This window comes from Gopherus evgoodei, chromosome 7 (genome assembly GCF_007399415.2).
Source record: "Gopherus evgoodei ecotype Sinaloan lineage chromosome 7, rGopEvg1_v1.p, whole genome shotgun sequence".
NCBI lineage: Eukaryota > Metazoa > Chordata > Testudines > Testudinidae > Gopherus > Gopherus evgoodei.
In genome coordinates this window covers 60,462,633-60,479,010 of record NC_044328.1, presented here as the reverse complement: position 1 = coordinate 60,479,010, position 16,378 = coordinate 60,462,633, and the positions used below count along the sequence as shown (strand labels likewise).

At 38.6% G+C, this 16,378-nt stretch overlaps 1 protein-coding gene across 1 annotated transcript in view; it reads left to right on the top strand.

The window, feature by feature from the left end:
- BMS1 (BMS1 ribosome biogenesis factor) overlaps positions 1-16,378 on the top strand; it is a 42,752-nt gene that overhangs the window by 4,693 nt on the left and 21,681 nt on the right. The window contains exons 4-12 of the mRNA XM_030569365.1: positions 1,057-1,136; positions 4,253-4,441; positions 5,307-5,449; positions 7,141-7,262; positions 7,923-8,119; positions 8,825-8,964; positions 13,142-13,953; positions 14,723-14,824; positions 16,213-16,367. Coding sequence (XP_030425225.1) covers positions 1,057-1,136; positions 4,253-4,441; positions 5,307-5,449; positions 7,141-7,262; positions 7,923-8,119; positions 8,825-8,964; positions 13,142-13,953; positions 14,723-14,824; positions 16,213-16,367 — 1,940 coding nt within the window. The remainder of the gene's footprint in view (positions 1-1,056; positions 1,137-4,252; positions 4,442-5,306; positions 5,450-7,140; positions 7,263-7,922; positions 8,120-8,824; positions 8,965-13,141; positions 13,954-14,722; positions 14,825-16,212; positions 16,368-16,378) is intronic.

The window sequence follows — 16,378 nt, the reverse complement described above, 5'->3', positions numbered from 1 at the left end:
GCCTTACCTATAGATAACTCTCATCTTCATTACTTAGTCTTGCTCCATCTTTAGAACAGGACTAGCCTGTGGACCCTGTGAGACAGAAGGCTTGTGGAAAAAATAGTACATGATCATGTAACAGACTGTCATAATAGAACCTTGCAACCTAATCTGAATTTGTCAGAACCAGATTACAAGTGCCTGCCTCGGGCATGGTCAGATGACTTTCCTGAACATTTGAACTTGGGTCTCCTATATTGCAGGACAGTACCCTGACCACTAGGTTGTGGGATATTCTGTGGCAGGTGTCCCTCACCTCTCCTGTTTTACTTTTTTATAAATAATTAGTCATTGGAGCATGGACTTAGAACTTGGATCTCCCACATCCCAGGGGAGTGCCTTAATCACCAGACTAGAGAGCCATTCTCACTTTTTTTCCTGGCTAAATGACTGTTGATTGTCATTATGAATTACTGTGATTTACCACTGTGGATGATATTGAATAATCATGGAAAATTTCAGCCCAAGTGGTTAAAGTTTGGCAGAAGTTACAAGCAACTGAAAAATGCTTCTTATAAAATGGGTAATATCAGCCAACCAGAAGAACCAAGGAGTGCTCCCAGGGTCATCTTCCCCCCCACCCCTCCCCACAATCATTAGGAGTTTAAGAAGTTTGAACTGGGAAGAAAATGTTGGCTAATCTAGTCCATCCTCTCTGTTAGGGGACAGCAACCTGTAATCCAGAACAGCTGCACAATAAATCAACACAAAGCCAACAGGAATTTAAAATTCTTCTGTCTCTGTGCGTTTAATCTCCCTGGCTGCTCTTCTGTTGGATATTTTTTATAGGGGAATAAATTTATCTATCAAAGGTGGCATTACTTGGTGTGATCACTAACAATAAATACATCTGAGTAGCATTCCAATATGTAAGCATGGCTAATTAGGGAAGTCAACTGTATCAGCACACTATTGTAGCAGGATTGATGAAACAGCTGAGACTATTGAGGTTAAGATACAATATCTTTAGTTGGTTCACTTTGGTTTTTCCTTAAATGTGCGTTTTCTTCACAGGTAAAAGGCGTAGGCTAACCATTATTGAATGTGGATGTGACATAAACACAATGATTGATCTGGCTAAAGTTGCAGATTTGGTAAGTCAGCAATTGTGGAAATAATACCTTTGCCTAGATCACACCTACAGATCATTGGCCTGATCTTTACTCCCATTGCAGTCACTGGTAAAACTCCCTTTGACTTCAGTGGGAGCAGGAAGGTTCACGAAAAGCCCTAATTTCCTGGATCAGTCACTGGAACTAGACCAGATGTAAAAGGAGGGAAACTGCTTTTGAATGTTTACGTGACCCTGTGTTGCCCATTGTACTTGTGAATCTTAATGAAAAATCTCTTAATAAACCAAAATGGAACAGCAACTTTATGCTAAATAAATTCCAGTTCATCTCTGTTGATATTTGAAATGGTTTGTTAGAACATAAGAACATAAGAATGGCTGTAGTGGGTCAGACCAATAGTCCATGTAGCCCAGTGCCATGTGCTTTAGAGGGAATCAACAGACCAAGCGATCATCAAGTGATCCATCCCATCATCTACTTCCAGCTTCTGGTAAACAGAGGCTAAGGACACTCGGAGGATGGTGTTACATTGATAGACCTATCCACCATGAACTTATCTAGTTCTTTTTTGAACCCTATTATAGTTTTGGCCTTCACAACATCCCCTGGCAGAGAGTTACTCAGGTTGACTGTGTTGTGTGAAGTACTTTTTAATCTCTCTTTATGTGGAAGCTGTTCCATACCCGCATAATTTCTGTTGCCCTTCTTTGTACATTTTCTAATTCCAATCTTTTTTTTTTTTTTTTTGAGATGGGGTGACCAGATCTGTATGTGCTATTCAAGATATGGGTGTATCATGGATTTATAGAGGCATTATATTATTTTCTGTCTGATCTAGCCCTTTCCGAAGGTTCCTAACATTCTGTTAGCTTCTTTTGACTGCTGCTGCATATTGAATGGATGTTTTCAGTGAACTATCCACATTGACTCCAATATCGCTTTCTTGAGTTGTAACAGCTAATTTAGACTCCATCATTTTGTATATATAGTTGATTGTTTTCCAATTTGCGTTACTTTGCATTTATCTACTTTGAATTTCATCTGCCTTTTTGTTGCCCAGTCACCCAGTTTTGGAGATCCCTTTGTAATTCATTGCAGTCTATTTTGGACTTAACTATCTTGAGTAATTGTGTATCGTCACCTCACTGTCCAGTTTTGCTAACTCACTGTTTGTCCCTTATCATTTATGAATATGTTGAACAACACTTGTCCGAGTACAGACCTCTGGGGGACACCACTATTTATCTCTCTCCCTTCTGAAAACTGAACATTTAGTCCTATCCTTGGTTTCCTGTTTTTTAACCAGTTACTGATCTCTGTCTCTTATCCCATGTCTGCTTAATTTGCTTAAGAGCCTTTGGTAAGGGACCTTGTCAAAAGTTTCTGAAAGGCTAAATATGCTATATCCACTGGATCACCCATGTCCACGTGTTTGTTTGACCCCCTCAAAGAATTCTAATAGAAGAAATAATTCTTCAATGATCAGATTGTTCACTAATGTGTGGAAATGGAAAAATACTGCTACATCATTCTGATGCATTCTAGCTGGTGAATTTTGGATTTGAAGGTCTGAGTGCTGCAGTCAGAGTGTTTTCAGATGAGAGCCTCAGTTCTGTAATTTACCTCCATCTTTGGTCTCGCATATCTGAGTCTGTTGATCTTCAGGACAGGGTGCAAAGCTGACTTGTCTACTCAGATTTTTTGGCTGAGCTGGTGGATATGGAATATATTTTTGCAGATAATTGATTTGTGGGGTTATTTTTGGCCTTTGCTGAAATTGACCAGCTAATCTCAGTAGTTTTCTACTGTACACATGTTCTTTGAGACAATGAGATGCCTTTGAAACATAAATAATAGATATGATGTGTGCCTGAAGTTATGAATGTGTGTGATGGTGTGAAGCATTATAGCGGTTTGATTGTCACAAGGTTAGGAGGATTTAATTACTGACGGAGCCATAAGTCATGAATCCCTTTGCATCTTAGGGCTTGTCTACACTTATGATTTAGCGGGTCTACTGAAGACCTGCTAAATTGGCCGCCGATCGCTCTCCCCTCGACTCCTATACTCCACCTGATCGAGAAGAGTAAGCGGAGTCGACGGGAGAGTGTCTCCCGTCGATGTCACATAGTGTGGACTCCATGGTAAGTAGATGTAACCTACGTCAATTTGAGTTACGCTATTCATGTAACTCAAATTGCGTAGCTTAGATCGACTTTTCCCTTTAATGTAGACAAGGCTGTAGGCTCCTTGTTGTTGAGGAGCTAACTGGCTTTGCCTCATGTTAATGTGACTACAGGAGACGGTTATCCTATGTCAATGTTCTGCTTGGTTATCATCTCTCAATGACACATTACAGTAATTGCAACATATGAAGGAAGTTTGTTTATCTCACTTGTACCAAAGATCTGTTTATGATCTTAGATGCCCTAGTCCCTTAAGGCATTAAAGCAGTAGTCTCTGAGAGTAACCTAATCTTTGGTTGCATTTTTCAGATACCCAAAACAGTCAGGGCCTTTATCTTTACTCATTTAATCAGACATTCCTGCAAATATTGATAAAAGCTCAATCTTGCATGTTTTAAGAGGGGACAAAGTTTGTTAGTTTAGGAGGGCCAGATTCCGATACTCTTTTATTCCTGTTCAGTATTATCTTACTCTTCAAGGAGCCTCATTATTGTTTGAGCAGTAAGAGGCTTCTTAACTAAATAAGGATCTGTCCCTCGTTACTTTTTTTGAGTGGCGGGCGGGGGAGGAAGGGAGGTGGTGATTGTGCAGATGGAGACTTTTGTTCTGACTCTTGTCTGTGGGTGGCTTTTTTTTTTTTTTTTTTTTTTGGTCCTATAATTTTCCTGGAGAGAGGGAAGCAAAATGAAGAAATGTATATAGATGTAGGAGAGGGAATTTGATTTCTTAGCCTTTTCTAAAGTAAGAAGGGCTTAAGACACAAATTTTAATTTAAAAGGTCACAGTTGTCTCTAGGTTGTGTAAAAATCCTTGAGAAGACTGCCTGACTCAGTCAACACAGATTGGATGAAAAGATGGATCCTGTTTAAAAGCATGACTATTAAATTAGTCAAAGATGCTAATGAGGACATTTCAACAGCACCAGAGTAAATTGTTTTCATTCACTTTCAGGTTCTTATGCTCATTGATGCCAGCTTTGGATTTGAGATGGAAACGTTTGAGTTCTTGAACATCTGCCAAGTACATGGCTTTCCCAAAATCATGGGTGTCCTTACCCACCTGGATAGTTTCAAGAACAACAAACAGTTAAAGAAAACCAAAAAGAGATTAAAACACAGATTCTGGACAGAAGTGTATCCGGTATAATACCAACCAGTTATTTTTCAAAAATGTTTGAACTCTGTGGAAATTGATTTAGGGGTGGGAAAAATATTCAAGTGTTTAAATACAGAGGAGGAATAGCTCAGTGGTTTGAGCATTGGCCTGCTAAACCCAGGGTTGTGAGTTCAGTCCTTGAGGGGGCCATTTAGGGATCTGGGGCAAAAATCTGTCTGGGGCTTGGGTCCTGCTTTGAGCAGGGGGTTGGACTAGATGACCTCCTGAGGTCCCTTTCAATCCTGATATTCTGTGATTTGCATTTGTTTGTTCACAAATGTTACTGAAAGAGAAGACTGCTAGTGTAGCATTTAGTATTGAGACTCAGACTATACAATCTTTCTTTCTCTTTCTTGAAAATTAACTTGTGTAATTGAGCTCTGCCACCAAACAATAGATCTGTTACAGCACTAGATGTAGGAATGATGTGGATAAGGAGTTGCAGAGTCAAAAACCTAGGTTCATAAAAGGCAGATGGTGTTGCTTTTCAGACTTTAATGTGGTGCCTAGCAATGCTAATGTTGTGTAGCTTCTGTATTTGTATTGTGCCTGCTGCTAAAAGAAGAAAAAGGGTATGGTTTTTGTGAAACATACATCTGTCTTTTAACAGATGCAAAAGCAAGTCTTTGCTGCTGTTGTGAGCCTTGCGCACCTGGTGCCAAATTGTTGCAGATAATTTTTTGCCTTGATGAAGGGGAGATAATTAACAGAAATTAACTCAAATCTGTTGGAGGCAATTGTAACTTGTTGAATGGAGTCTCTTGCTTTAGTTTTAACGAGGTAGAAATTGAACTGGGGTATTAAATTGGGGTAAATCTTTTGTTAAACTTTTAATATTAATTTAATTTAGGGTGCCAAACTGTTTTATCTCTCTGGGATGGTATACGGAGAGTACCCAAAGCAGGAAATTCATAATCTGGGACGCTTTATCTCTGTTATGAAATTCCGTCCACTTACATGGCAGACGTCTCACCCATATGTCCTAGCAGACAGGTACGTGGTTTTTCTTTTTTTCTCAATTCTCTGTCCTCTGCACTCCAACCCCCATGTTCTGTTTTTATAAGAATGGAACAGCCAGTCCGTTGAGAGCGTGCCAGAGATTTGATAATGGTTAAGTTAAAGTTTAATTTTTTTTATTACTGACGTAAATGAGGGGAAATCAGTGGTGTAAGAGATGTATTTTCAATCCTGTGCATGTGAGTTTAGCTACGCAGCTCCACTCATGTCAGTATGAGGGAATGGTATAATTCTGTTCCTGTACACTTCTGAAAAAAGATATTTTAATAGCACAGTTATGTAACTGTTGGGCATGCAAATGACCAATTTAATGTCTAGGTAGAATTTTTATGGAGTTATCCGTTACTGTGGCAGCTGGTGCATTGTATTTGTTGACCAAAATGAATGCAGCCCCACTGATCTAAAAAATTAGTTTATAATAATTTGCAGTCTGACTTCCGTGGAGCTGAGGCCACTTAAGTCAGTGGTAAACTTGCCTGGTGACTTCAGTGTAAGTTTGATTTGTTCACAGACTTGTAGGATGAGGCACCAAATGTGTATTTAGAATGTTACAGGATACTTGAACACTGTCCATAAAACATTTAAACAAAATTGCTGCTTGATTATGTTGAACTTCTCTGAAAGCACGGCATCCCAATAGCTTAGCAGCAGACAGTGAACATATCACTCTGATCTCTAATCACTGGAATGGCTCCCCATTGAATATGGAGTCTACTTCAAGCTCTCTGTCCTGAATTTCAAAGCTCTCCATGGGATTGGCTGTAGCCACCTGAGACATTGTCTCTCATTTTGTGTCCATGATCTCACACAGCAGCTAGGTTCCATTGGAACAATGAATCTGTCTACCAAAATGGGGCGGGGAAGCTTGTGAGGTCTGAAGACTCAACTTCAGAGGATCTGGACCTAGCTTGCCCTTGGAAGAGATTAACCAAAATCAATAAAAAAAACTAACAACCTTTATTCTTTCGAAGTCCTATTCATGCATAAATGAGTGGGGAAAAATACCTATGAACCGATCAGATTATTTTTCTTTCAATTTGGGAAAGAAATAAAAAACAGACATTTTGGTTTTTTTGCTTTTAAATACAGGGGCAATGCTCAAGTTATGTGGTCAGAGAAGTACTTAGAAAGATGATACACAAAGTTCTCTGAAATGCACAGAGCACATTTGGGGAAAAGAAAAAAAAATATTCTCTAAATCTTCAATTCCAGTTTTAGGTGTTTGCTTAACATTATTGTACATGAGAGCCTAAAAGTGAAATTGGCTAGAAAGTGACTGTAGACAAAAATGAAATGGACTCAGCTGTTTTCCCTTTTTGCCTCCAGAGAAAGGAGATATGCCCCAAATGAACACACATTTAATCTTTCAGAGGGTAACATTGGATGAAATGTTATATATTTAAAAATAAAATTGTCTAAAATATTCAACACATAAGAATCATTTTTAAAAAAATAACTTTAACATGACTGCGTGTCTTATTCTGTTCCTATTATCAAACACTGAAAATTTTAAATAATTAGATTATACAATGTTTAACTTTTTTTATTTAAATAAACCACAATAATATTTTAATGTAGCAAGTGCAACAGTTTGCTTCAGTACTTTCTTTATGGAAAATGATAGTTGAGAGAAATATATTTCTAATATCTCTTCTGATATTCCCTAGAATGGAAGACTTGACAAACCCAGAACATGTTCGAGTCAATCCAAAGTGTGACAGAAAGGTGTCAATTTATGGCTACTTAAGAGGGGCCTGTCTAAAAAACCAAAGCCAAATTCACATGCCAGGTAATATATCCAATCTCTTAAAATTCTTATTATTTTGCTGATTAATAGCTTGTAATGCTATTGCTGTTAAAGGGATAGTTTACATCTGTAAAAGATCACCATGCTGTAGTTAATATTTTAATATTAATATTTTGTAAAATTTTTAATTGAGAAATCTTCTTGCAGTGTTAAATCTAAACACAATAACAATGTACTAGCATCGAAAACCCAAAAATGAAATTGATCAGTGTAGATCTCTAGGGTGATTGAAATGTAGAAAAGGTGGTGTCAATAGTGAAAAGTAAGTTAGGCTTATTTAAAATGAAAAGTATTATGTAGTGTAATAAATACTAATTAATAACTTAAATCACTAAGTTCTTTTCTTTTTAACAATGCTGAGATGATGTTAGTAATGAAGGCAAGTGTATATTTAAAGGAGTGTGTTGCCAGTGATACATAGTTCACTAGCTGGTTAACTTGTAGAATGTTTTCCAGACTTAGTGGTAGTTCTTCAAAGTATTGCATGTGGTTTATCTATGCAGTGTACCATTGATGTTAAATCACTGCATGCCACAATAAAGCCCCTTTACCTCTTTATAGTGAATTATTGTACCTGTGTTTTGTTTTTTTTTTAAATCAGAGCTTTGTCAAAATCCTTTTCTTCCTTGTCCCTCACCCCAGGTGTAGGGGACTTTACTGTGTGTGATGTGAGTTTCCTGCCAGACCCCTGTGCACTTCCTGAACAGCAGAAGAAGCGTTCCTTAAATGAAAAGGATAAACTTATTTATGCCCCACTGTCAGGAGTTGGAGGTGTAGTGTATGACAAAGATGCTGTTTATATTGACCTTGGTCGAAGTCATGCTCCTCAAGATGAAAAGGTAAGGAGAAAGTCTGTTTGAGTTTTCTGTTCTCCAGTAGAATATAGTTTCTGCCTAAAGAGATAAAGAGGCAAAGCAACAGTGCTTGGAAACTGTTTGTTTGGTTTTGATAATTTTTTTGTTTTTAAAGAAACATCATCTACCCAAATGATATGCAAACATAACCTTATCCTTAAATATCTTATTTAACAACCTTTCTTTCTACAGTGATTGAGAAAGAAAATAGTTTGTTTTTTTCCCAATTTCCCTCTCTAAAAAGCTGTGGAAAACAACTACGGAAGTAATTAATAATAAATACTTACATAGTTAATGCTTGGAAAGTATCTGAAAAGTAATGAGCTAAGTGTCATGCCATCCCTGAGAGCAGGGCCCATGTATTTAGTCTTGGTTTGCAGGTGAGGAAATTGAGGGAGAGTGGTTGTATTTCATCCAAGGAAGTTGTGCTCTCCGAGGCAGAGCTTGAACTTTTTCTCTGTCTTGTACTCAGACCATTTCAAATATTATGGTGCATGAGTTAAAATAATATTAAATGTACAATATGTTTGTTACATACTGGTAAGGAGCCCATCTCTGTAATTTGCCTGGTTTTAATATTGAGTCTGTTCCTGTTGCCCATTTTTAGGCAGTTTTAACAATTTGCTGATTGTTCAATAGACATTTGCATAATTGATCTGTTAAACAGAAAAAAATATTTTGGTTTGTCAGGAAGAAGTGAGACCAAATCATGAACTAGTCCAGAGCCTCATCTCCACACATTCCACCATCGATGTTAAGATGGCTTCAAGCAAAGTGTCTCTTTTCATGGACTCCAAACCATTAGGTTCAGAAGATGTGGAAAACCAAGAGTAAGTTTTAAATGCTACCAAACAGTGGGAGACAGAACAACTTGACTAGAAGAGGCATAACACAGGCAACAGCTTTTGCCACTTGTGTAGCTTAGTTAATAGCTGTTTCAGTGGGCTGATATTAAAGGGTGTGGCTTGCTCGCATGGCAAATGCACAGAAAGAGTTTGGGAGAGGTTTATTGTAGAAGAGAAACAGGAGTATGGAGCTCTGCAACTTAAAGCAGACCTGTTTAAACTTCATGACTCTGTTCCCACACTTCCATTAGAACCGGATTAAGATGAGATAATCACACTTATTTTCAGTAGTGATTTTATCAGGGTTTGAACTTGTCTTCTGAGTTAAAAAGCACTGTTGCAGAGTTACCTACTCTTTTCTGTAGCAGTCCTCCCCTAAACATGGAAAACATAATTCAACCTCAGCTAAAAAATAGGTGGTTGTGGGAGTAAGGATGCTTTAGGATGTGGACATGGATGTTTGTAGGAGAAATAATTGTAGGACAGGGGTATATTTGCTTTCACCTTTAGACATCTAGTTTTTCTTTTTTTCTTGGACATTTCTATTTTTGGGCACAGTAAATTACGATTATCCATTATGTATTAACTTTTCAGAATGGAATAATCAGTACAAGGTTCTTCTTTTGTCAGGTCTTAAGAGGGAAATAAATCCAAGCTTTATTTGCACTTTCTCTGGTTAGTGTGTTTTCTCCTGGAAGATAAGTGATCATCGTTGTAAATATCATTGGTCTTTGTGTGAGCGACTCTGGGATTGCAGACTTCAAAGTGCTGTTCAGAATTTGCTGCAGGAGTATAATTATAGAAGAAATCAGTAATACCACCCTACAGATAGATTGCTTACCACTTCCCATTATAAGACTGTTTTCTGTTGAGCCTGAAATTTTCCATGCTGGATGTCCATCTTCGATTTATTATTATTATTATTATTATTATTATTATTATTTAATTTAGTTATTTTAAACTTTTGCTTAAACAGCTAAGCTGTTTCTGAGAAGATTAAGGGAAAAAGTCTTGATCCTGTTTTAAAAAAAAAAGTCTTAACATTTCATAAAGATATCCTTTAGTACCTCTGTTTTCTTTGAATGAAGTTTTGAGGATGCAGTTTCTACATAGCTGCAAATGACTGATACATGTTTGTGATGTGTGTGATCAGTTTTTTTTTTGTTCTCTTTTTGGAGATAAGGTGGGAGAGGTGATATGTTGTTTGACCAACTTCTGTTGGTGGGAGAGACAAACTTGCAAGCAAGGTCTGGGAAACGTACTCTGGGCAGATCTACACTTAAAATGCTGCATTGGTGCAGCTGTGCCACTTTAGTGCTTTAATGAAGACATTCTAAGCCGATGAGAGAGCTTCTCCTGTTGGCTTAGGGCATGTCTACACGTACAGCTACATTGTGTCTAGTGAAGACGCACTGTGCCGATGGGAGAAGCTCTCCCACCGACATAGCGCTATCCATAGCGGCACTTAGGTCAGTTTAACTACACTACTCAGGGGTGGAGTAGAGACCCAGGGCTCAGAGTGTCACAGCTAAATATAAGGTAGAACAGATTGTGTAGGGGAAGTAGTTTAACACACATTTCAAGGGACTGTTCAAGAAGAAGTGGCCTGTTATCACTCTTCTGGTAGGGAGGAAAGGAAGGAGGAAAAGCAGCAATATAGGGTATTGCTAGTGGGTTGCAGATTATTGTAAAAAGCCATACATCCAGTGTCTCTCTTCAATCCGAGATGTTTAGTGTCTAGCAAAGTTATGCTCCCAGACTCACCTTTTGAAAGTGTTGTGACTGATAGGTCAGATAGAGTGTTCACAGGTGATGTAGTATTTTTGTCTTTCACCATTTTCCTGTGTGAGATCATTTAAAAGCATAGGCTATGTCTTCACTACCCGCCATATTGGCGGGTAGCAATAGATTTCTCGGGGATTGATATATCGCGTCTAGATGAGACGCGATATATCGATTCCCGAACAAGCTCCTGTCAACTCCGGAACTCCACCAACGGCGAACGGCGGTAGCGGAGTCGACAGAGGGAGCCGCGGACGTCGATCCTGCGCTGTGAGGACGGTAGGTAACTCGATCTAAGATACTTCGACTTCAGCTACGCTATTCACGTAGCTGAAGTTGCGTATCTTAGATCAATTCCCCCCCCTAGCGTAGACCAGCCCATAGTAATTGTCTGGTTTCACCCTGACACAGTTGCTATTGGGGCATTTAATTCACTGGATGAGGTACATCACATGTTGTGATAGGCATGTGTAGGCCCAGGGATCTTGAAAAGTGTGTTGTGCGTGGTGTTGATCATTGTAGCAATGGAAATAAGTTTGCAGGTTTTGCATCTATTGTTCTGGCAGGGTCTGGTGCCGCTTTGAGTTGTATCCTGGTCTAAGGGGAGCTTGCTTCTGATGATGATCTTGGATTTTTAGTGTCTTGCTAGACTCTAAAACTCATGGACTGAATAGACATAGTGGATTTTAAGGCTTCTTACAACAATCTATAACCTGCTACCCTGTACTCTCCCTCTCTTCTCCCTCCCCTCCCCCCAGTAGATCCTTCCCCCTTTTCTTTCTATAACTGGAAGAGTGTTCACCTTGAATAGTCCCTTGAAATGTGTTAACTACACCTCCTAGCCCGATATAACGCGACCTGATATAACACGAATTCAGATATAACGTGGTAAAGCAGCACTACGGGGGGGTAGGAGGGGAAGGGCCACATGCTCCAGCAGATCAAAGCAAGTTTAATATAACACAGTTTCACCTATAACTCGGTAAGATTTTTTGGCTCCTGAGGACAGCGTTATATCAGGGTAGAGGTGTACTTATGCTAAATAATCTGTTCCATCTTGTCTTTAGTTGTGACACTCTGAGCCCTGGTCTACACTACAAAATTACTTTGGTAAAATTTATGTCGCTTAGGGGTGTGAATAATTCACACCCTTGAGTGATTTAATTAGACCAACTCTGTATAAGGGCAGGTCTACACTACAAATGCTGCATCGGTGCAGCTGCACCGAAGTAGCGCTTTGATGAAGACACTCTAAGCCGACAGCAGAGTGCTATCTGAGAGCTGCGAGAGGTGGAAGTTATGTCAGTGAGAGAGTCTCTTCCGGTGTGTGTGTGTGTAAGTGTAAGGTTAGTATAACTAGGTTACTCAGGGTTGTGGATTTTTCACACTCCTGAGTGACGACATTACACCAAAGTAAGTGTTACTCCTGCTGGAATTCTGTGCCACTCCCCAGTGCAGAATTTGCACAGAATTAATGTTTCCTGTAGAATTTAATTGTTTTTCCATTGTGATTTTCATCAAATGCTTACTTTTTTTCTGGGGCTGAATGCAGGCGCCTCAGCCGTGCAACATTTCCTAAATCTTTTTTTGTTGTCTATATTGTTACAGATATAGTTGCTGACAGATATTTTGAAATAAATTGCCAAAATAATTGACACTAGTGTGATTATATTGTGGTATTTTGACAAATAAAATATGCAGAATTTTAAAATATTGTGCACAGAATTTTTAATTCTTTGATGCAGATTTCCCCCAAGAATAAAGTGTGTAGGGTAGACTGCCTAAACTTTAAAGCGTCTCTCACCAACAGAAGTTAGTCCAATCAAAGCTATTACCTCACCTACCTTGTCTGTCTAATATCCTGGGACAGACATGGCTACAACAGCATTGCATAAAACAATAGGTTTTTTTTGTCATTTATTTCTCCGTATAAAACAGCATTTATCCCCAAGTTAGAAAGGATTGAGACTCCATCAGCATTGAACACAATATACTTTTCCTTCCTTTAAAAAAAAAAAAAAATTTCACTGGCATAGCAACATGTGATACATTTTTGGTTTTTGTGAGGGTCCTGGGAGCATGGCAATAGTAATCTTCAGTAAAAACAAACAAACAACTTTAGTGCAGGCACTCAGTCTAAACTAGTGGACAACAGTGAAGAATCACTAATTTAGTTGCGACATTACCACAATGAGGCTTCTTGAACTAAGAGATTTCTTTAAGTCAGACAGTGTTGCTACTTGCTTCAGTGGCACAGGCAGCCATGCTTCTGCTGTTGATGTCACACCACCAAAATGTTCTTCAGTATTTGTTTGTGACATCAGATGTTTAATTAAAGCCAACTGCATTTTTTTTATCTTGTTCTCCATTGGGAAAGCAGATTTGTGATGCCAAAAGAAGAGAAACAAATTGATTTGAAGACTGGGAGAGTACGTCGGAAGGCAGTGTTTGAAGAAGAAAATGATAATGGAGCAAGTGATGAAGAAGAGGGTCAAGATGAAGAAATGTCTGAGGACGAGATGGATGGAAGTGAAGATGGGGATGGTGATGATGAGGGCGAAAGTGACAAAGAGATGCCAGGGCAAGAGCTAGATCTGAGGAGTGCCAAGCGTATGAAAAGAGAGGAGACTACAGAAGAAGCTGCCGGGGAACTGCCAGCATTTGCTGATAGTGATGATGATCTTGAGATGAGTTCAGGGGAAGAAGGGGAAACTGACCTCGATGAAAGCAAGGAAGAGGCAGAAGACCATGGAGATAAAGAAGAAAGTAATGAAAAGGAAAGTTCAGACAGTGATTCTGAATCTTCGAGCAGACAAATAAGTAAATTCGCACCCTGTGAATTAGGCAGGGAAGATAAAGAACGAAGAGAGAATCATAACCTAGATCACCGCTTGGGTAAAAAAGTGGTTCCCACTACAGATTCTGGAAACTGTACAGCTGAAGAGGCATCTGAATCTGAGGCTGAAGGCTCCTCCCTGGAAGAGGAGGAAGAGGAAGGATTGAATGATGACTCAGAAGCTGAAGAGTCAGATAGGAAAGGGATTCAGAGTGCTCCAGAGAAGAATGTAGATGGCGTTGAATGGGCTGAATCGAAGGTTGTAGAAGATGAGGATGGTGGTGATGATATTGAAAATCTACTGAAAGAGGAAGAGGAGTATGGAGAAGAAAATGACTTCTCTGCAGACACAGCAGGTAAATTTTCAATTTCTCATTTTCCTTTACTGTGCATTTGACATCATGTTCATTGCTGGAGGCAGTGTCTTTTTTTTTTTTTTTCTTCTTCCCCTTGGGAAGCAGTGTTGTCCGTCCAGTAGCTAGAGCAGGAAACAGCATCTCAGGAAACCTAGGTTATAGTGCTTTGTAAGCCATTGATTGTCTGCTTAAGCCTCAGTTTCCCAGGTAGTAAAATTGATAATACCCAGCTTTTATAGAGTTCTCTGATCAAAGGCCCTAAAGACATACAAAATTGTTATCTTTACTGTGATAAGTTTTCAAAAAAGTGAAACTTCTGTATTGTATTTGGAAAAGGTAAACCACCTTTCAGTGATTTTATTAACAGATGTAATCAGTGTCAGTGGTGAACTTATGATGATGAAAATAGTCTAGTTTAGTCTGCAGGTTCTGGTCTTAATCTTTCTTTTACCCTTTTATTCCTTCAAAAGTTAGGAACCATCTACCCTGCAAAACGCTCCTGTGATTTGGTTGGTTTTGCAGTGTAGATGGTTCCTAATCACAAATCAAATCACAGGAGCATGTTACAATACAGGATGAACAATCAGAGCCAACCATGTATATCTGTGTCACATAACGAGGCTAAAGTCCTGATCCTATCTACCAATTTTAAGTATATTGTAATTGACTCCCTATTTAAGTTTTCTTCCTAGTGCAGATGGTCCCTTAGTCTAATACATTGCCAGTGGAGGAAGGAATTTACAGTGTTCTCCTCCCCCCCTGCTTTCAGGTGCACTTAAGTGGAAGGAAGACCTTACCCAAAAGGCAGCCGAGGCTTTTCTGAGACAACAACAGTCGGCTCCCAACCTTCGCAAACTTGTTTATGGAACAGGTAAAAATCCCATGTGTATAAGTGTAAGTTTCTCTCCCAGCATCATGATGCTATTGCTCTGATCCCTGTATAGCCTTTTAATCATAGCCATATTAGTTAGCCATAGCCTTTAGAGTCTACTCTTCCATGGGTGCATGAGGAAATAATGGATTTAACTCTCCATATTGTTAACAGTTCACATTTAGTTTTCCTATATACCCCCAAGAAAGAGAATTTTATTCTCCTAATTAAACATATCTTAGGCCAATTTGACCTAGTACCCATCCAGAGGCTTGCTAAACATATATTTGTTGGGTCCTTCCTTTTTAAGATACAGCAATATTTTTCCAGATGGATAGAAAGAGCATTAAGTTTCCTTTGGTATATAGTATTTTCCCAAAACGTTTAAGCTCAGCTTTTTAAAAATAAAAAAAAAATCTAGTAGTAGATGTTGTGAATGTACCACCTATATTGGTAACTGGTTATTTGTGATCTATCTAGTCAGGTGAGATTTTTTGCTGTCCTCAGTGAATTTTGTCTAAAATTAACCAAGCCTTCCTTGAAAGGTGAGGAACGTGTTCATTCAGAATATGAATGAAGTTAAATTTATGATGTCTGTTATAAAGTGTGTTTTTGAAGATAATGATGGTAATTTGTCAAGAACTGGCAGTTAGTTTAAAGTGAAGATAAAGCTGTCTTTTACATGATGTATGCACTCTGTTTAATACATAAACTGATACATTTCCAAGCAAGAGTCTGGCCAGTCAACATTTACAACTCCTGTTGATGTTACTGGAAGTTCTGCATACTAAGATTTGCAGTATAGTGCCCTAAGAAATTACCAATAAATTCACAAACCCAGTATTAGCAGTTTGCAGACTGGTACAAAACAAATGGGATTTGGTTTTGGAGAAATAGCCTTTTTCTAATAGGTTGGGTTTTGTTTTGTTTTGTTAATTTTGTGTTACATATGGTGTTGAACAAAGACATCACAATTGCTTAACTGAAGAACAGATTTTTCAGATAAATCCAGTCATTCACAAGGCACTTGATTTTTCTGTTGAAGTATGTGAAATGTTACATGTGGAATATATTTTTCCCACAGTCATGTCCCGTCTAATTAGCTCTCCAACTAAAGACCTTCCTTTGGGTTCTAATCTCAATACAGAATAATTCACCTGCTGCTGCTTTCTCTATAAGGGAATCAAACAATGTATTCTTTTTTCTGCTTTCTTAATACAAGCTGGAACACTGGTCTGCTTAATAATATACCCCTTTTATGATTTAATTCCTCTTTCCTCAAACTACATCAGAAATTCCAAGACGTATGGAGCAAGAGAAGTTTTTGATTAATCTAATAAATACATATAATTTGCAGATTATGCTTTTAACTATGGCGTTTTATTTAGTGGCTGAGGATGCCGACGAAGAAGATGATGCTGATGAAGAGCTTGGAGGGCTGTTCCATGTCAGCCGTCCTGACAAAGAATCCAAACAAAAGGCTAATGCCCTTGACTGCTCCAAATTTCCAGTGGAAACCCCACAGGATTGGGATTTAGATGAGGTACTGCTTTT